The sequence below is a fragment of the Emys orbicularis genome, chromosome 3 (assembly GCF_028017835.1).
Source record: "Emys orbicularis isolate rEmyOrb1 chromosome 3, rEmyOrb1.hap1, whole genome shotgun sequence".
NCBI lineage: Eukaryota > Metazoa > Chordata > Testudines > Emydidae > Emys > Emys orbicularis.
This window is the reverse complement of record NC_088685.1, coordinates 3,744,637-3,765,133: the sequence shown is the minus strand read 5'-3', so window position 1 is coordinate 3,765,133 and position 20,497 is coordinate 3,744,637. Positions and strand designations below refer to the sequence as shown.

At 46.8% G+C, this 20,497-nt stretch overlaps 1 protein-coding gene across 1 annotated transcript; it reads right to left on the bottom strand.

The window, feature by feature from the left end:
* Positions 1-11,330: 11,330 nt before the first annotated feature.
* LOC135876838 (interferon-induced very large GTPase 1-like) lies at positions 11,331-18,614 on the bottom strand. Its single transcript, XM_065402192.1, has one exon. The coding sequence runs from the start codon at positions 18,612-18,614 to the stop codon at positions 11,331-11,333; it is 7,284 nt and encodes a 2,427-aa protein (XP_065258264.1).
* Between the last annotated feature and the right edge of the window lie 1,883 nt (positions 18,615-20,497).

Below are 20,497 nucleotides of genomic sequence, written 5' to 3'. Positions count from 1 at the left end.
CCATGTGAGCTAACCGAGAGCAATAGCAGGTCCTCAGCCACTCTGTGGACCAGCCCTAAAGGGGAAGGAGATGCACATTTCACCAGTGGGTTCCCCAGGTTATTTGCTGACAGCAGAGGAAGGGTGAGTCTTAGGAATCTTGGAGTCCAGTCCAGGTTCTGGAGGGGCGTGTGCTCTACTGAGCACAGAATCAGATTCTTCTTCCGTCCCCCACAAGCTCGACCCCTTTTGCCTGTCCCCTCCAGCCTGTACGTGTCCCAGTCCTGTCTCTTCCCCCACCCCGGCTCCTTGTGCCATTCTTCTCACCTACCCAGTCCCAGGCTCCATGCCTCACAATTGTCATCCCAGTCCCAGTCTCCTCGCCCAGCCTGTCCCAGTGTCCCCGTCCTCACTCTTGGCTCCGCAGCCAATCGGTGTCTCCTCTTCAAACTCCCCATTCTCCCATTGTTCCCCGCCCTTCCACCCGCCAGCCCCAGTCTCCACATCCAATCTCAGTGTGTTCCCACCCCTGGCTGCGGTTCAGCTGCTGGCCCCCAGCTTCCAGCCACACCCCCCAGCCTGGCTGCAATTCCGTGCCTGGGGGGAGGGGCACAGACACATTCTATTACCGGTAAAGGGTGTGTGTCTGCAAGAAGAATAGTTGGGGGACCACTGCTCTAGCCCCCAGACCCAGTCGCCACCACTGAAGCTCATTGTCCAAACCTACTCTCCCCACATCCCTGGTCTGGTTCTTGTCTCTTCCACATTTGCTTCATGCCCCTTCCTCCTCCAACCTGCCTTTGCACTACCTGGGGAGCACTGAGAGCCCAGGAGAAAGAGACTCCTTGCCCTCAGTTTCTGTGCCCAGCTCGGAGGATCCAGGAGCAGCAATTTCAGGAAAACTCCTGCTTGGCCCAGATGGCTTCTTGGGATAATGTCACTGCAAAGCTCCAGCCAGTCTCTACTGAGAACTAAGATTTTTCAGAGACTTCTGACTTGACCAAATTTGGGAGACATTTCACCGGGGTGGCAAGAGGCTCATCCTTGCTGCCGGGCTGAACCCCCGGCCAAATGTCAAGTCCCTGCTCCCAAGCCTGGAGCCACTGGAGCTTCTCAAAGAAAAGGCTGGAAGATATTTTAACAAGGGCAGTACAAAATGGGAGGGGGCTGCTGGCCCCTCACTGAAACTCAGTGGGTTCTTTTTTGGTTGGCCCTCTCCCAATCCCAGGAGAAAGGAGAGGGGCCAACAGGGAGTCAGGATCCTGAGACTGACAGCCCCCAGGACCAATGGAAAGAGGACAACACTCCAAGTCAGCTGGATTGACAGGGCAGGCAAGCCAATGGGGAAGCCTGGAGCCCATCCTCCGTGTGGGCTGGGGCGGAGAAGGGCAGAGCTAAGGAGAGAGCAGCAGCATTGAGCCAGAGGGGCCAGAGAAGCAACCAGAAGGCAGAGCTGGAGGGAAGTGGGGCTGAGGCAGAGCCGAGAGCTGGAGCAGCACAGCCCACCCGCTCCAACGGGGAGCCAGGGCTGAGCTAAAGCAGGGAGCTGCAGGACCAGAGCTGGGACAGCGGGCACCAGCCGTGCCAGAGATAACACCGGGCTGAGTGCAGTGAGCAGCTGGGAAGAGCAAGGGGGGGCCCTGGGCAGGGGCCTAGTGCAGGGACATGTTGCCAGACAACTGGATATGGAGCGGGGATGAGAGGGCATGTGGCTGCTGCCAGAGCAGTGTCTGACCCGTGGCATCACCACAGCCCAGCCAGGGCTTGGGAGGGAGACTGGGAAATAGAATCATAGACTATCAGGGTTGGAAGGGACCTCAGGAGGTATCTAGTCCAACCCCCTGCTCAAAGCAGGACCAACCCCAACTAAATCATCCCAGCCAGGGCTTTGTCAAGCCAGGCCTTAAAAACCTCTAAGGAAGGAGATTCCACCACCTCCCTAGGTAACACATTCCAGTGCTTCACCACCCTCCCAGTGAAAAAGTTTTTCCTAATATCCAACCTAGACCTCCCCCACTGCAACTTGAGACCATTGCTCCTTGTTCTGTCATCAGGTACCACTGAGAACAGTCTAGATCCATCCTCTTTGGAACCCCCTTTCAGGTAGTTGAAAGCAGCTATCAAATCCCCCCTCATTCTTCTCTTCTGCAGACTAAACAATCCCAGTTCCCTCAGCCTCTCCTCATAAGTCACGTGGTCCAGCCCCCTAATCATTTTTGTTGCCCTCCGCTGGATTCTTTCCAATTTTTCCACATCCTTCTTGTAGTGTGGGGCCCAAAACTGGACACAGTACTCCAGATGAGGCCTCACCAATGTTGAATAGAGGGGAATGATCATGTCCCTCGATCTGCTGGCAATGCCCCTACTTATACAGCCCAGAATGCCGTTAGCCTTCTTGGCAACAAGGGCACACTGTTGACTCATATCCAGCTTCTCGTCCACTATAACCCCTAGGTCCTTTTCTGCAGAACTGCTGCCTAGCCATTCGGTCCCTAGTCTGTAACAGTGCACGGGAGTCTTCCGTTCTAAGTGCAGGACTCTGCACTTGTCCTTGTTGAACATGTGAGTCAGACTGTGAACTTTCCTTACATCCCAGAGACAACTGTTCATGGTGTTCCCTGTGCCCTTGGGGTGGGTCCCTTGTTCCTTTAACCTTTTCCATTGTTCCCTTATTTTTCTTAAAGTTGCTGTTTAATCAATTGTATTTGGTTTAAACTTAGTGCAGTGATCAGTGGGTCAGGGCAGTGGCCAGTGTAGAGAGAGTATCCCGGAGTGGGGCCAGCCCCTGGCCTAAGTGGGGCAAAGGTGGGGGGATGGACCCAGGCCTGCTCACTACTCTGGGCCCCAACCCAGGGACCCTCGAGCAATAGCCACCTACTGCCCTCCTCCACTCCCCTCTCCCGCCTGCCTTCCCTGGGTCACTTCCCCATAGCCCTCACACCCTCTCGGCCCTTTGTATCAGGGGCCCCCTCCGGCTGTTATCAGGCTGGATTTCCCTCTGGCTTCCCTGACTTTGCCCAGCACTGTTCTGTCCTTGGTGCTTCCTAAGGCAGCCAGTCCTTCTCCCTTGCCCTTCAGGGCGAGGTTGCCTTCTGTTCTGCTGAGCAGCCCCTTATATCAGGGCTACCCTGGCAAGCTGCCTCCTGATTGACTCCTAATAAGCCTGTCCCTGATTGGCTGGGTTCTGCACAGGCTTCCTCCGGCCTGCTCTATGCCAAAGTGGGGCAGCTGCCCCATTACACACCCTCCCCCTTAAGACCACTCTCGGGGGGGGGGGCTCTATTGCCCCAGCTTTTGCCTCCGCTGGGCCTGCAGGAGTTCTCACTCCTGCTGCAGGCTCTCCAATCTTTCAAGCAGCCTGCTTCTCTCTTCAAAGGTTTGGGTCCCCAGTGTAGCCTGCTCTGTTCTTGTGGGGTGTAACAAAGTGGCTTTTGGTGGGACACTACTGAGAGTATCAATTCAGGACAAATTGCTTAGAGCAGCCCAAGGCTGGGGGTCTTCACTACTAAGACACAAAACCAGCCAAACAGAGAGGACTTTGGTTTCACCCACTGGCAAACCAGAAGTCAAACAAGCAATTCCCTCAGACACTCCAGTTCCCAGTATCACCACCAGCACCTCTCGTTATAGGGATGAATGGTTATGAAAACCAATACCCCAATAAAAGAAAAAAGGATCCCAAAGGACCAAGCCCCAGACCCAGGTCAATATACAAATCAGATCTTACCCACAAATCTCACTGTTGCCAATCCTTTAGAATCTAAAATCTAAAGGTTTATTCATAAAAAGAAAGAAATATAGATGAGAGTTAAAATTGGTTAAATGGAATCAAATACATACAACAATCGCAAAGTTCTTAGTTCAGGCGTGTTTCAGGCTTGATGGTGTTTGCCAAACGGGCTCGTTTTCCCCCTGGAGCTACTCAATTACCCCAAGGAGGCACGGAAAGCGAGAAGACAGATATCAAATCCTTTATTTATCAGTCAGCTGAATGGGTGCTCTTCCCCGACTCATGCCAGAGGAAGACACACCGACTATTGATTACACAAAGATTATATACCTTTTAGCAGTGCATGCTACCCTCGTGCATTATAACTTTTGGCCAATGAATAAGCCACTTACTTGTCTCTCACCTATCCTGACTAAGCATCCTCCTCGTGCTGGCTAGCATTACAGGCCCCCGAGCTCATGCACAAGCCCCCCTCTCTTCTCTCCTCCTCAAGACCATATTGTCTGAATTAGCCGGCATTCCTTCCTTTTATTGTTTCCAGATGTTCCTTTCTCCCCTTCCCCATTTTCCAGTACGTGATGTGCTCGCTTTTAACTAATGGCGGGCCCAAACCAAAATGGAGTCACTCATGCTAACTTTCCCCAACACAGCTTGGGTGCGTGCAGGAAGTAAGGAGGGGGTGAGTACATAATTGTCCTTTTGTTCTAACAATGGAATTACTGCTGATTTAAACCAATCAAGTCTCTGGAGTACAAACATCCCAGCTTGGATGGGTCATTCAGTCCTTTGTTCAGAGCTTCAGTTTATAGCAAGGTCCCTCCAGAGTTCAGAAGCAGGATTGAAGAGAAAATGGAGGGGTTTCCAGGGCCTTTTATATCCTCTGCCATGTGGAAGGACCCCTTTGTTCTTACTCTGGAAAATCACAGCAGCAAGATGGAGTTTGGAGTCACATGGGCAAGTCATATGTCCATGCATGACTCAGTTTGCAGGTAGAGCAGCCATTGTTCACATGCTACCTTGAACGTTCCCAGGAAGGCTCCTCAGATGTAGATTGGAGTCTCCCAAGGTCCATAGTCAGTTAAGTGTTTCTTGACTGGGCATTTACTGAGAATAGTCTCTTCTCAAGAGGCTGACCAAATGCTTCACTGATGCTACTTAGAATCAAACACATTGAGCTATAAGTACATAACCAGCATTCATAACTTCAAATACAAAAATGATACACACATTCAGACAGCATAATCATAACCAGCAAATTACAACCTTTTCATGGATGCCTCACTTGACCTCCTTTGTACAAGATTTGGTGCAACTATAGGACCTTGGTTGCAACAATGATATATACGGTCACAGTTCATGCCAAGAATGTCACACCTCACCTTACTAATTTTGGAGTGTCCTTCTATAGATTAGCATATCACTGATCTTAACTTATTATTGCATACATCAATTTGTTACCATGGCCCTCTAGTTGTTAGGTATCTGCAGATGTAGTTCATGTACCTGCGATGACACTCTTGGTGGTGGTTCCTGTGGTCAGAAATTGGCCTTAAACATCCTATCTTCAGCTGCCCTATTTCAGTTGGGCCATTTATCTGTTAGAAGTTCATAGGCCTCAAGCCTTACGCTAACTTGCAAAAGCTAATGTCTTACAGGATACAGGCCTGTAGGTTCCTTGCATCCTGCTGAATATAATGCAAAGCAGAATATAATACAAAGCAGTGAATATGACAAAAGCAAGCTAGCCCAGTGGGCTACACCTCAGACAGTGAACGAGAAAAGAAAGCAGAAGCATCCTTCCACACCAGCAGCGCCGGCTCTGGCTCTGGCCGCCCCAAGCAAAAAAAAAAAAAAAAACGGGGCGGCCAGAACGGCAAAGGAAAAAAAAAAAAAAACCTGCGGCGCAGCCGGAGCGCGGGTGCAGGGCGACCGGCGGGGGGCGGGAGGGGGAGGGAGCGGGCGGGAGAGAGAGAGAAGGGGCTACAGCAGGGGCGCTGCCACGCGGCTCCTCCCGCTGCGCCGCCTCCTGCCACCTGCCGCGAGGGCTCCGCTCCAGTCGGCGGGGAGGGAAGGAAGAGGACTGCCCTGCAGGGCGCTCTCGTTCTCCGCGCTGCCGCCCCCTACAGGGTGGCCGGAGCGGAACAAGAACAAAAAACAAAAAAACAAAAAAACAAACAAAAAAAGCGGCTGTGCCGCCCTACGATTGGGCGGAACGCCGCCTCCAACAATCTGCCGCCCCAAGCACCAGCTTGCTCAGCTGGTGCCTGGAGCCGGCCCTGCACACCAGACACACCGTCTCCTTATTCTCCGCTGAAAATGCTTGTCAAGAGGGGGGCTGAGTGAGTGGCACAAACTCCGAGACTCCTGTCTCTCTCTCTCTGTTCATCTCATTCTTTGCACCTGAGAAGACAAAAGCAACTGCTGTGGACTCTGGGGGAGGGGTCCTGACCTGAAGTGTGGTCAGTAATACTGCTGAAAGCGTGTGGTGAGAAAGTTTGCTTTGAATCTAACACAGTTTGTTAAGCGAGGCAGTAGAAATAATTTTATCTTTATATTTCTTGGAACTATTTCTGACTTTTATGCCTCACTGCTTGTACTCGCTTAAAATCTCTCCTTTTGTAGTTAATAAAGTTGTTTTATTGTTTTACCAAAGCCAGTGTGTTTAAGCTAAAGTATCTGGGTAACTCCATTTAAGGTGGCAAAGTTGTGGTATATTGTACCCTTAGAGAGACAACGAATCTAACATCTCTGCACTGGCCAGGAGAGGTCTGGGCAGCACAGGACATACATTTCTGGCAGGAAATCCGGGACTGGGGGTGTGCTGGGGTCACCCTGCGTATAACCAGCTGGGGAGAGCCAGAGTGCGGCTGGTGTGCCGCTGACAGGCTGCTGGGGTCAGAGTCACTGGCCCAGGGCTGGGGCTATGCACAGACGCGCAGGGTGTGACCTGCATGCTGGAGGCTGTTTGCGACCTGCTCAGGGGAGATCTACAGCAGCAAGGTGCTGTGAGATGCCCCAGATTGCAGGGTAGGGGGGGACACAGCTCCTTACTGGCCAGGACCATACCCCGGTATGTGATGGGGGGGTGTCTTTACAAACTTATTAGTTAAAGTGGGTTAAAGGCTCCCCCCCAGGGTTCACCTCCACCAGTTACACCTGAAAACTTAGGGGCTGTGGAATGCCATTTAAAGTGTGTGTGTGTGTGGGGAAATGCCATACACAGAGGGGGTTGAGGGGAGCCAGTCACTCAGTGCTTGAGGAGGGGGAGTTAGTTATTGGGGTGGAAGTGCCTTGCAACCCCCAGATCACTGCTTCTATCACCCCCCAGCCCCTCCGGCAAGTCTTCCACCCCAGGAACCCACCGGCCCAGAGCAGCTCCTGCCCTCAGGCACCTCCACCATCCCCTCCAAAGTCCCCTGATCCCCCAACTTCCTATTGTTCCCCCTCCCCGTCCTTTCTCAGCCCCCAAACCCCTGCTCCCCCAGCCCCTCCCCATCCTCCGAATCCCCTGCTCCCCCACCCCCAAAGCTTTCTTTGCCCCTCACCCCTGCCCCTGCTCCAAAGCCCCCTGCTGCTCCCTCCCCTTCTCAGTGCCCAATCCTCTGCCTTCACAACCCCCTTCCCCTCCCCAGCCCCAAAGCCCCCTACTCAGCTCCCTCTGCCTCCCTTGCTCTCCCAGCCCTGCCCCTGTAACCCCAGCCGCCCCCTCTCTCCCCACAGCTGGGTCACAATCACCACCCGGCCCCTCTGCTGACTCACTATCCACTAGCTCCGGCCACTTCCTCTGCGCTGCTGGTGCCTGGACCCCACCACCACTGGCCCAGCGAAGTGAGAGTGCAGGGGTGGGGAGAAGCGTTTTGGGGGCACATGTGGGGCAGGGAGGGATGTGGGGGCAGGCCAGTCCCCCTTCAAATGAGAGAGTCTCACAGCTCAGGTGTCTGAAAAGTGCCAGGTCATAGGCCGAGTTGTCCGCCAGCTGATTACAGCTTCTGTTCCTAGTGTTACCTCAAGGGGAATAAGGTAACGCTTCAAAAGGGAAAACTCTAGAAATGGTGTGTGTAGGGGGAATAGAAAAGGAAAACCCCTTTTCTCAGAAGGGCACTCGACTCTCTTCCGTGTCTGTCACCGGCTAGATTAGCTGACAATAGGTGTGTCCCTCCCTCCCTGTGTGGTGCAGTGAAAACGAAGAGAAGATGAGGTAATATAGTACAAACAAAGGTAGGTGTATTAAGGGTAAAGGTACAGAAACTGGGTAAAATGGGGAGAAACACGGGCCTAAACAAACAGTGAATCAGTGACTGGTTTAGGAGCTTGAAGCTCAGATCCACAAAACCTCCCTTGGTGTTCGAGAAAACAACAAACGATGCCCCAATACAGAAACCTCTCCCTGCTATTTCTAGGCACCGTGGGCACAATATACGGATGCGAGGCCCAGGACCGTCTACTCTCCGGCTGATTGGGAGCCTTCGAGGAGGACCACTGGGGAGTCCTGACGACGGATGGACTCCATCGCAGGCGGGGAGACCCTCTGGGATGCCGACCACCAGGGAAGCAGCAGGACCCTTCACAGGGAAGGTGGATTTGCTGTGATGGGGATGGCGAGGGTAGGCCTCTCCTCTCTCAGTCTCGCTACGGGATGGACGGGGTTCTTCTCACTGGCTCTGGAGTGGTGGGGAATCCCAACCGTACACGCTGCCGCTGGAACGGACAGCCCCACGCCGGAGCTGAACAAGGTCTTATATAGTCTCTATGGCGGGGAGAGTCCTGAGGGGACAGAATGTTGGGGGCTGGCTCTGGGGGGAAAAGCTGGTTCTGTCCGGTTTGACCCAGGGGAATCCAGTGTCTTAACTGTAAACAAGTCAGCTTACAAAGATGGAGTCCAAGGGTCACAGTTCATATGCTCCATGTTGGATTTCATTAAAACCAGTGATTCACATAACATTACCTCATATATACATTATTAAAACAGCTAATTGAACACATTAAACAGTACCGACATTCCTTACTTATTTATACCTAACACTAGGTAGAAGACCCTTCACCAGAGATCCTCACCTAAACGGCTGGCTGGCTTCGGGGCCTAAACAAAGGCATCTCTTTGCAAAGTCTTCAGGGAGATCAGCAGCATACAGGACAGAACCCCTGCCATTCAGGATGCGCTTGCCCCAGAAAAAACAAACAAACCCCACCCTTTTTCTTTCTTTCTTTCTAGGTTTATTTTAGTTCAATACTCTGCTACACAAGCACACAAGACTGGGCTTTGCTTAGGGTGACCCCTCACTCCAGACATATTTGGTGCTGTTCTCTTTCCCTTTTGTTACCTGACAGGGGTAATGATGTTTGATCACCCCTGAACTCTAAACTTAACTGTATATTGACCAATATGTGCTAGACCAGGGGTTCTCAACCAGTGGTACACATATCCCTAGGGTTACACAGAGGTCTTCCAACATAAAAAGTACTAGCGAAGTCAATACAAACTGAAATTTCAAATAGACAAAAGGAGAAAGTCAGCAATTTTCCAGAACTAATGAACTGTGACACTTTGGGGTTTTTATGCTGGATTTTGTAAGCAAGTCATTTTAAGTGAGGTGAAACTTGGGGATCTGTCCCTTGAGGTTCTGTTCCCTCTCTCTCTCATACAACCATTTTAACTTGGATGAGACAACTAGGTCTAAATTTTCAGACCTGGTCTCAATGTGCGTGTGACATTACCCAGGGTACAATCTGGATTGTTGAACAGCTGTGTCCCCTTAGTTCTCCAACCTGGGGTGCTTTTTACACTGCTTCTCTGTGAGAACAACCTCTCCTGTCTGTTCACACTGTAGCCCATAAGATCAGTTTGCTACCCTGCTATATTACATAATGTTATTTTCTTCATTGGGTTGATTCATACTATTTTGTTATCATATCTTACTATTGTTGAATCATACTTTCGGGGGTTGTTTATAAATTCCAATATATGTTACTCATAATAGTTATCCATGGTTATTCATAATAGTTGGCTGTAACGCAAGGAACCTGCAGGCCTGTATCCTGTATGATTAGCTAGAGCAAGTTAGTATGGGTATTTGTAAGCTTTGGCATAGATAAATGGCCTATCGGTTGCCTCTCTTGACTTTGGGGAACTGAATGGGGAACTGAACAAAGAACTGAATATGTTTATCATATGTCTGGAACAGACCAGTAACCACAGAGTACACCGCAGAACATGGAAGTCACAAGTGAGACCAAAGGTAACGGTTTCGGGAGTGAGATAATCAATATTAATACACATGCATATGTCATAATATATTAACCTGTAGAGTAAGTGTACCTGAAGATTTATTAGGGTGAGTAAATAAGCTCTGGGCATGGTAGGTTGGGCCTGGATTAAGCAGTACCAGGACCCTATAAAAGGGGTCAACAGCCATGCAAGAGGGTTGTTCATTCGCCCTGCTTTTCCTATGTTTTATCAAGCTATTAGCTCAGCTTTGCAATACAGCTTAGCTACTCAACACTCGAATGAAATCCCTACCAACTGGGGAAGCCTGGACCATCAAATTCACCGGGCATGCCAGGGGCAAGGCTGGTACTCTGTCTCCTACTACCAGGCCTTCAGGGAAGGTGTGTCGAACTGGGACTGTTCTTACTGTGTTCTTTGAATGCTGAGTGGGGAGTGTTGGCCTGGGAAGGTTGCAGGGGAGTTTGGCTGGGACGGTCTGCATTGGGGGATGGGAGACTGGACTTGAGGGAAGATACCTGAGCATGTAATATGAGAACCCAGCAGGGGGGTTGGAGACCAGGTGACACCTCTCCCCGGGAAACTGGACAAAGGCTGGGGGAGGAGCCAGGGGAGAGACGCTGGAGGGAGTTAGAGTTTCAGGAGCTGGCTGGTGTAATGGAGGGGAGCCCAGACGGGGCTCTGACCCCCCAATGGGGCTGTGGTGCCCCTGGGACCTCAAGATGGACCTAACTGAGGACTGTGTTCCTGTTGTCTAAATAAACCTGCTGCTTTACTGGCTGGCTGAGAGTCATGATGAATCGCAGGAAGCCAGGGGTGCAGGACCTTGTCTCCCCCCACACTCTGTGACAGAAGGGTGTGAGTATGTTAGGCTAAGTAGTTCTCTCTGATAGAGATGTTACCAACAGGAGTCACAGAGTTGTATTGTTGTGTTGTAAATCTGTGTTTCATAGCATTTGTTTTTCCTTCATTCATTTTAATAAAGATCTTATCAATTTGGTATTGTCCTCAGTTTAAGTGTCCTTGCCACATAACCCGAGAGTCCTCTCCCACTGTTAAATTCTCTGTGTTCTTGCAATTGTTGCTACCAAAGAAGACCCACTGCATTTGAATTAATTTTCAGGAATGGCTTCTCCAAGTGGAACAAAGCATGAGGGACCTGGTGAATTCTATTATGAAGAAGGAAGTTTCTTTTGGAAAGTTTCACAGCAACTTCTCCCTTGAGCCCTACAAAAAATATTGGTGTTTTTGTTTTTGTTTTTTTAAAGTAAAATATGACAAGCCCTCCAACATACTTCACTATATTTTTGATAGAAAAGGTTCCTTCCTAAAGCTATTCAAGCAATATTAATTGCAAATATTTTTCAATATCCTTTTCAAAACATAAATTTCTCACATCTAATTGATTCTTCCATCAAAGATGTTCAGCATTAACAGCATCTCATCAAGTACTTTGTCCTTGTTTAAGTCATTCCAATCAGTCGGGATTGCCCCCTTGCCTTCAAATTTTCCATTATGCATTTTTTCTAAGTCAGATCTGAAATGACTGACAAACCATTTCCAATAAGACAGTTGGAAGGTAACTGGTTTGATGTCCCAATTTGCATAGTCAGGTCCTACTTCTCGATAATTTTTGCACAGAAGTGTTTTTCGATCAAGCACTATTTTGCAGTCACTTGCTACAAGGCTGGTACAAATGTCAGTGACTAGATGATTTGTTCCTTCCCACTGGATGCCAGCCAAGGCCTGAGGACGATGACAAAGAGCGCTGTGATCTCCATCGTGACCAGGAATTGTGTTCATGCAGACAGCCTTGCAAAAGGGACATTGCTTCCAACACCCACCGAGCTGCTCAAATAGGAGTTGATGGGGTTTTGTGACAAACGGATCCATATCAATCTCGGAGAATGTTTGTTTCAGCTGTTCTAAGGCAGGGATCAGTGACTCACTCACCACTTCTTTAAGAAATTGTATGTCTTTTGTTTCTTGATGTTCAATGCTTGTCAGATTGCTTCTGGGAAGGTACATATCCCCTCCAAGCCTGGTACAAAATTCATCCAACCATGAGGCTACATTGCCCTGTTTATCTTTAACAACTTTAGTTGATTCATGAATTGACGAAAGAACAAGAGTCTGAAAAGAATCAAGATTTAAATTTAAGAAATTTTTCAATTTTGGATTTTTTTTGTCTAAACAATACCTATCAACAGCTCGTCTGATAAAATCCTCCATATAATACCTTGGGTTATAAATATACTGTTGATATTTTTCAAAATCTTCCTGCTTTAAAAGACAACCCAGCATGAACAGTTCCAGTGTGCTTCTATTGCCATTGAAGGCTGGATGCTTAGACCTCATCTCATTTGCTATGTCAATGGCAGTCTTGTCATAGACTGCATGGCAGATAGCAGATTTAAGATTGCTGCATAAAATATCAGCAAAAGTTGTGATGGATGTTGCTCCTTGGCAGGCGATTTTAAAAGAGCTAAAGAATTCCTCTTTCTTACTTTCAAGATACCGGACTGGATCATCTGATTTCTGGAATGCTTTGAATGTCTCTCTAAACTTCCTTGTTGCCATTTGGCATAAGTATAGAGAGACATTCACTTTGTACGAGTGTGTTAATGTAAAATTGTCATCCTCTGAATCCGATTCCAACTTTCTGCTTATTAACTCCACTATTTCATGAAAGTAACTGGAAGTGTAATTCATTATCTTGCTCGCTTTGTTCTCAATGTATTCATAGATATGATGCTCTAGGTGTGTTGTCATTGTCTTTAAATTCTCAACATCACATTCTTTAGTAGTCTTCTGCTTTAGTCCATACCATTTCCTCTTCATTGAGATGTGCTCAGAAGGGTTCAGAGGAAAAACAGTCCATTCAGAGGATGTTGTAATCCTGTTTCTTATATTTTGTTCTGATCTAAAATGCTTGTAAAGGAAAATCTCCATATCAGCATTAAAATTGGGCTCTTCAACACGAGGGGCAGCAGAGGACACCTCAATAACCCATTCATTCCACATACTGATAAAGCTATCTCTAAGCTCACTTTCATTCAATTCCTTATCTCTGAAATGTCGGGCTAACTCCTTGCTTTTTCTAAGCAACTCATCTTTATAAGTTGATTTCCTTTGTTCAAAACTACTTTGACAATTCTTTAGATTGATAAGTTCTTGACCCTTTTGACAAATTTTGTCAATCAGTTCTTGTCTGAAAAAGTTCATTTTTGTTTTAATATTTTTTTCCCATTGAATCAGTATGTTACAGTCTTTGTCTTCCCTAAAATACCTTTCTATGTCCTTTTCAGTGGTATCATATTTTTCTTCAACTCTTTTTTCAAGATCTACTCTATCTATTTTGGAGATTTTTCCATTCTGAATTTGGATGTTCAGCTTGTTCTGCAGATTAAGCATGAAACTTCTCAGTTCCCAGGTCCATTTATTATAGTTGTTTTCCAGTCTGCTGTATACAACAATCTCCTGTGTATTTTTAAAGCTGAATACAAAATTCTCATTTAACAAAGCCTCCCACAGGTCCTGAGTGCGTGTTTTTAATTCTGACAGTCTTAGAAAACTATGTTTAGATTTTTCTTTGGCAGCCATGAGAATTTCCCTCTTTAGTTCCTGCACTCTTTGGCTGTAACTGGGGTTTGGAGGTGCCATCGGTGGGTTTCCTTCCCAGAGGTGAGGAAAGTAATGGATGTGGGTGTCCACATCAAATTGGATAACGTCACTAAAGCAGGTAACATCACAGAACTCTTGCTGGGCTGCAGTAACTGCCATTTCATCTAATTTTTCCTGAAGGCGTCTTCGTCCTTCCATATTCTTTTCATTTGCAGTTATGTCTCCAACATTTTGATGCACAAACAAACAGCTTGGGGAGAGATTTACTTGCTTCATCCTCAGAAATGCCTGGACAGCGATCTGTAGGATATCTTGCATTTCAGAAGGGTTCTCTCCAAAAATATTGATCAAAGTTGTGTTGCCAAGACCAATGACAAAGGTGGCTAGCTCGTTATCATGGCTGAGTGCTGATCTATTTTCTAGCTGTATGGCCCGAAGCCCTTCAGTGTCAATAACCACCATAAAGTCAAACTCCAGCTCTTTTTTGAGCTCATCATCCACCTTAACTAGTTGCATAAATGCTCCCCTGGTGCACCTCCCTGCACTGACATTAAACTGAAGTCCAAACATGGCATTTAGCAGTGTTGACTTCCCAGTGCTCTGGATGCCAAGTACAGAAAGAACAAACACCTTTTGGTCTCCTAATTTCTCAATTAACTTGTCGAAGATGGCTCCAATCCATTTCAATGGCACATAAAGAGTGTCACCATCCAGCAGCTCAATAGGATACCCTTGAACCATCAAATCAGCTACAATTTTTGGTAGTTCATGATAGCGTTTATCCTGTTCAGGCTGTGCTTCCTGTTCAGGCTGTGCTTCATAAATCTGACCCACCTCTCTCAAAAGATGCTCGAGACCAAAAGTAGATTCCTTTATTTTATGTGATAATTTTTCTGATTGTTTTTGCAAGTCATTATTTCCTCCTCTTTGGTTTCGTGGCCCAGAATCATGGTGAAGCTCTGGAAGATGATCAGCAGACAGATCAGCTATAAATACTTTCAGCCACTGTAAAAAATACATTTTGCTTTTGTGGGAAGGGAAAGTCAGAGCTGAAAGCACTGACTTCATTAATTCATTCAGGGGGGATGCTCTCTGTAACTGCTCCTGTCGTATTGCATGCTTTTCTGATTTTATTTGGCTTAGGTGTTGTTCAATGCCCATTTTCTCATCGTCCTGCAAATGGGTTCGTTCTTTATCCTTTTTACACCACTTGTGCCACAATTCTCCTTGGAGAGGTAATAATTTGTCCTTAATATCTAAAATATTTTCCTGTTTCAGAATATCCATTACTTTTTTGGCCAGTTCTTTGCCTTTCTTGCACTCTCCTTTGTCTTTGTCAACAAGGAATCCATGCTTTCGAGCAATTTTTGCACATTTACCTAGACTACAAGAAATATTTGAAGTTTCTACAGCACATTTAATTGCAGTGGTCAGTTCCTCCATTAATTTTGCCTCATTCTGGTTCTTAACAGCTATTTTTACTCGCTTCCCAGACTTTTTAACTGCTATTCTCTCTTTGTCAATACAGAGAAAGATGAAAGGTTTGGGGGATTTTAGAAGGTCTTGTAAAACCTTTGTGCCCTTTTCATTCCGATCAGTGTTCGACAAGAGAACCACAGTGACAGAAGCTATTTCCTGTACAAATTTGATTTGTTGCTCATGTTCTCTTGCATCTCCATGAAGATTAGTGAATGCGATGCAACTGTCAAAACTGTCATCATCCTTTCCACCTGGACAATACCAAGTAATTTCCACAACACCTTCCATCAAGAGGCAGTTTTTACTACTGCCTCTACAGTGACGATGGAAAAAAATACTATGCTTTTGCTTACTCAACAGTGTATTTAAGAGCTGAGATTTAGAAAAAGAAGATGCACCAAATCTTATGAAGGACACCACTGGTAGGTCTGCTTGATAAATTGATTTATCTTTACATTTCCTAATCCCGGTCTTGTTTTGAAATTTCTCGTGACTTTGCCATTTCTTGTTAACTTGGCAAAAGGACCAAAGAGGGAATTCTATTTTTGAAGTGCAGGGATTTGGCACCAAAAGCGGAAGTGCAAATTGACATAAAGAAAGCTTTGTTGAAATATATTGCCTCATGAAATCATCTGCACAGTGAAAAATTGCCATCAGGATGTCCATGGGATGCACCTGACCTTCATTACTTTCAGCAAATTCATTAGATTCCGATTCCTCCTCATCATCATTAAAAATGTCATCTAAATTATCTAAGGGTTCATCCACATCATCGCTGGTGTTCAGGGTATTGGCTAAGCCTTGTTTTGTTTTCCTGTCATCCTCGCAAATCAAATACCTTACCCGATAGTCCAGCATCAACAGCTTATCCAAAAAATAAAATGGCAGCTCACTTTCATTGCTGGGGGAGCTGTCATGTAAAGATGTTTTGTGAATTTTCTGGAAGTCTGCCACCCCCATTTTATTTGGATAGTAATTTTCAAGTTTAAGTCGCTGAATTAATTTTAGAAACCTTGAGTTTTGGAGATATTCATATGTCTTAGTGTCTCTGGATTGCATTTCTTTGAATGTTGACATTGGTGAATTTACCTGCTTCGTTACTTGAATAACGTTTTCTAGATCTTTCTGTATATAATCCTGCTTCTGATCTTCATTTGTGGCTTCAAAATTTCCATTTACAAGGGAATTCAAGTCTCTTTCTAGTGCCTTGCAATCAGTGAGTGCTCTGTGCTTTGTAAGGACAAAAGTAACTTTTTGTGACAGCGAGTTGCCCATGTGATCTTTAATAAAAGTCAAACATTTCTTCTTCTCTTCAGGGGTCATAACTTTATTTTTAGCTGCTACTGTCAGACCTGTCAACAGCAGGAAAGCCTGAGCTCTGGAAATATCCTGATCCTTAAGAGTCAAATATCTCTCATGTGCCCTTTGCATTTCCTTTAACATGAAGTTAATTTCTGGGCATCCGAAGAGATGCTGAAAAATGTTATTTTCCACACAATATCCTGCCCTGGCTGCAATGGAGAGCAATAACAGCTCTATGTCTATCTGCTCTCGGCCCTGTAGAGCCTTTCGCAAGGAACAGAAAGCTAAGCTCAAATCCAAGCTGGCCTTTACTTTTGCTGCCTCCACTGCTGCTGGAGAGGGCGTAGGCCCATAGGTAACAGCCTGTATGCAATTCTTCATGTCCTGTAGGACTTGAATAAAGTCAGCAAATTCAGAAACACGGATAGATTTTTGTGGCTTTTCTTCAGCATGAAAGATCCACTGCATAATGGAGGAAGACTTGGGAAAATTCTGAACTGAATAGACATGAGGGTCCAGAAGACAGCGCAGCAGAGATTTGGTGGGCATGGTGTTTTGTGCAGGTAAATCTTTGCACAGTAAAACTGTGTTTTCCAGGAAATCCTGAAGCACCTTATCCGAGAGGCAGATGTCAATCCAGGTCCTGTTGTGTTTTGTTTTTTCATTTAGCTTCTCTTTGAAATTGAGCAGAGTCACCAGCTGTTCTTCATCCCCAGTGACTTCCCAGGTCTTCATTTCCTCTAAGAACGATCTGGCCTCATCCACCGCACTGACTAATTCCTCCCCAACCAATGTACTTGCACTGAGCTTTGTTAGGGCTTCATAGGCCCTTGTGAGGCTGCTGCTCATTTGATAAACATCGTTAAAATCTTGTTTGTGATTGGACAGGATTATGTCCCACACTGGAATCAGCTGAGAGTCTCTGTCAATAACAGACCAGGTTTTGTTACTGGCCAGTAGCCCAGATTTCCATGCTGTGAGTGAATCCACTCCAGGTGGGCCGCCTGTCTTGGTTATACACAGCTGAATCTCTGGTTGGAAGGTTTTTGTATCAGTGCCTTGAAGGGATGTTTTGGAATCTGATTTTGATACATTAACGCTTCCTGCAGCATGACAACCAAAACCACCATAGCTGCCCCCAACATAAGAGCTGAGTGCTTCAGATGTTTGTTTCTTCACCTCGTCCAGCTGCTCTGCCCGGAATCCCTCAGAAGATGCTTTCCACCAGAATATCCCACCCAAGTGAAGGGAGCCCTGGTTTACATGAGACCCGAATCTCTTGAAGAAACTCCCGCCCCTGCTCTTCAGCATGTTGAGCTTGTCCGGCTCTGGGGTGTGACTCAAAAGCTGCTCGATCTCTTTTAACTCTTGCAGCGCTGCACTGGAAAGTCGAAGCTGAGCCTTGGGGAAGTAGCACGAGGCCATTGGGATGTAGCTGTACTTGGTGATGCAAATGTAGGTGTGTTCAGAGTAGGATGTGTGGGTTTGTTCAGATCCTGAAGAGCTGCTGTAATCTGAGCTGGTTTCAGCACTAAACCCCCAAAACCCGCCTTTGGCTGTGACGCTAATGCTGAAGCCGAGCTTTTCCATGGTCTTTGTGAATGTGGATTCTGCTTCGGCCGATGAAAACTCCTTCTTCTCAAACAATGGCCCTTGCTCTGGACCAAAGAGCTGGAACCCTTCTGGGATGTCTATGAGCTGCTCTCGCTTCTCCACCATCTCTGTGAGCTTGTTGGTTTTATAAATGCCCTGCAGGGCCATCCCGCCCGACGCCCATCTCAAAACTTCCTTGTCAGGGAGATTCTCACTCTGGGACACTGACTCCTCCAGGAGGTCTAATTGTCTGTGCACATTCTCTATCACTTCCTTCAAAGGCTTCTCAGCCGGTGCCCAATACTCTGGGGCTATGTCCATAGCTCCCTGCAGCTCCTCTTCCTTCTTTCTTACAGCTTCCTCATGGCGGCTCCTGCCTTTCTCCTGCATTTCTTTTAATCCCTGAAGTGCCAATTTAGCCTGCTCCTGCCTCTTCTTTAGCATCTCCAAGTGCTCCCCCTGCAGCTGTTTCATTGTTCTTTTGCTCTCTGCTATGTTAAGTAGGGTTCGGAGAGCCTGCTTTTCCCATGGGTGCTCTACTTCGCACTCCAGCTTTAAATAGTCTTCATAGCTTAGGTATTTCAAAGCTTGTGCAGAGATAATCCCCAATTTGTCTCGTAGTTTGGGCAGCCAGTGCTGTGTTCTCAGTCCCACTCCATCGAGTCTCTGCCCCAGTTCTTCCATCTTGGGGTGTGTTTCTTTCACAGGGGCGCCCTGAACTGGATCATCGTGGTTTATCTCCTCTGCAGAGAAGGATTTAAACATAGAGAACATATTTTTGTCACTTCTTCATGAACACGTTTACCCTCCATCAGATTGTTTCCTGAATCTTGATGTACTGAAGTATTCTGACATTTTACCAGTGATCACCCTGGAAAAATTAAAAGATTGGTATCCCCACCCTGTCCCCCAAACCCAATACACACTGCACTAATCCAAACCACTGTCTATGCACTCGCCCCATAGGACTAGGGTGGACTGGCCGTTCTGCTTCACCAAAGTCCATGGTCCTTAATTGTCTAATTTTTTCGCTCTATCCACCCATGCCTGTTTTATTCATTTCTCCTACAAGCAATCTTTTTTTTTTTTTTTAAATCTCCCTTTTTTAATGGTGGTCCTTTTATTTTTTTAAAGGATTCATTCTTCTGTTTTGTAACCTTCCCTTTTTAAGTACTCTCTCCATCCCTCAGTTGATTTTCTCTTAAGTTGTATTACACAGTACATAGAAGCCCTAAGCAAGTTCAGGTTCCAATTGTGATAAGAACTTGTGTGTGGAACCCAGGCACAGAGAAATTAAGTGATGTGCCCAAGGTCACACAGGGAATTGAATCCAGAATACTCAAGTCCCAGGCCAGTATCTTTACCAGAAGCCCATCCTTCAGAAAAACCAAACCAATAAACTCTGGTTTTGGACATGATTCATTTTAGTCCCAAAACGACCTTTGTTCCACGCATTGGCTTCTCCTTACTTTTGGTAAGGACTGAACTGTGCAAGGGTGTCCTTTGCAGTGCCTCCCCCTTACTCTTCCCCCACAAGCGATGAGGGCTGGAGAATTAAAATTTCAGGGAGGAGCCAACCCTTGGAAGCCAGAGAAACTAAACCTGGCAGGAGCAGACACAAAAGACCCTTAGCAGGTCCTGCACCAGGCACCCTCGGACACCAGTGATGTCATCAGCTTGGATAGTCTCTCTCCTGTGCTTGTTGGCTGTTTTGTACCAACCCTGTCCAGCCTGTCCCTCCCAGTCACTTCACCTCAACCTCACTCCACCTGTCCTCCATGCACTGGCCCACTTCTCCCCAGCCCTACTTCCCTTCCCCCTCTCCTTTCTGGATCACCTCTTCGCTCCTGTGTCCTTCCATCTAGCTAATTTCCTCCTAACTGGAGGCTTTGGATAAACAATGAAAGAAAACAGAAGTAAGGAAACATCGGTTAACAATGGACAAAGTGTGAATTCACAAGTGGCCTTGTAAATAATTTGTAGCTAGTAAATAAGAACTTAAGAACGGCCAGACTGCGTCGGATGAATGGCCCATCTAGCCCAGTATCCTGTCTTCCGACAGTGGCCAGTGCCAGGTGCCCCAGAGGGAATGAACCGAACAGGTAATCATCAAGTGATCCATCCCCTGTTGCCCATTCCCAGCTTCTGGCAAACAGAGGGTAGGGACCCTTCAGAGCATGGTTTCGCATCCCTGTCCATATTGGCTAATAGCCACTGATGGACCTTCCTCCATGAACTGATCTAGTTCTTTTTTTAATCCTGTTATAGTCTTGGCCTTCACAACATCCTCTGGCAAAGAGTTCCACAGGTTGACTGTATGATGTATGAAGAAATATTTCCTTTTGTTTGTTTTTAACCTGCTGCCTATTAATTTCTTGTATTATGTGAAGGAGTAAATAACACTTCCTTATTTAGTTTCTCCACACCAGTCATGATTTTATAGACCTCTGTCATATCCCCCCTTAGTCGTACCTTTTCCAAGCTGAAAAGTTCCAGTCTTATTAATCTCTCCTCATATGGAAGCTGTTCCGTGCACCTAATCCAGGGGTCGGCAACCTACGGCACGT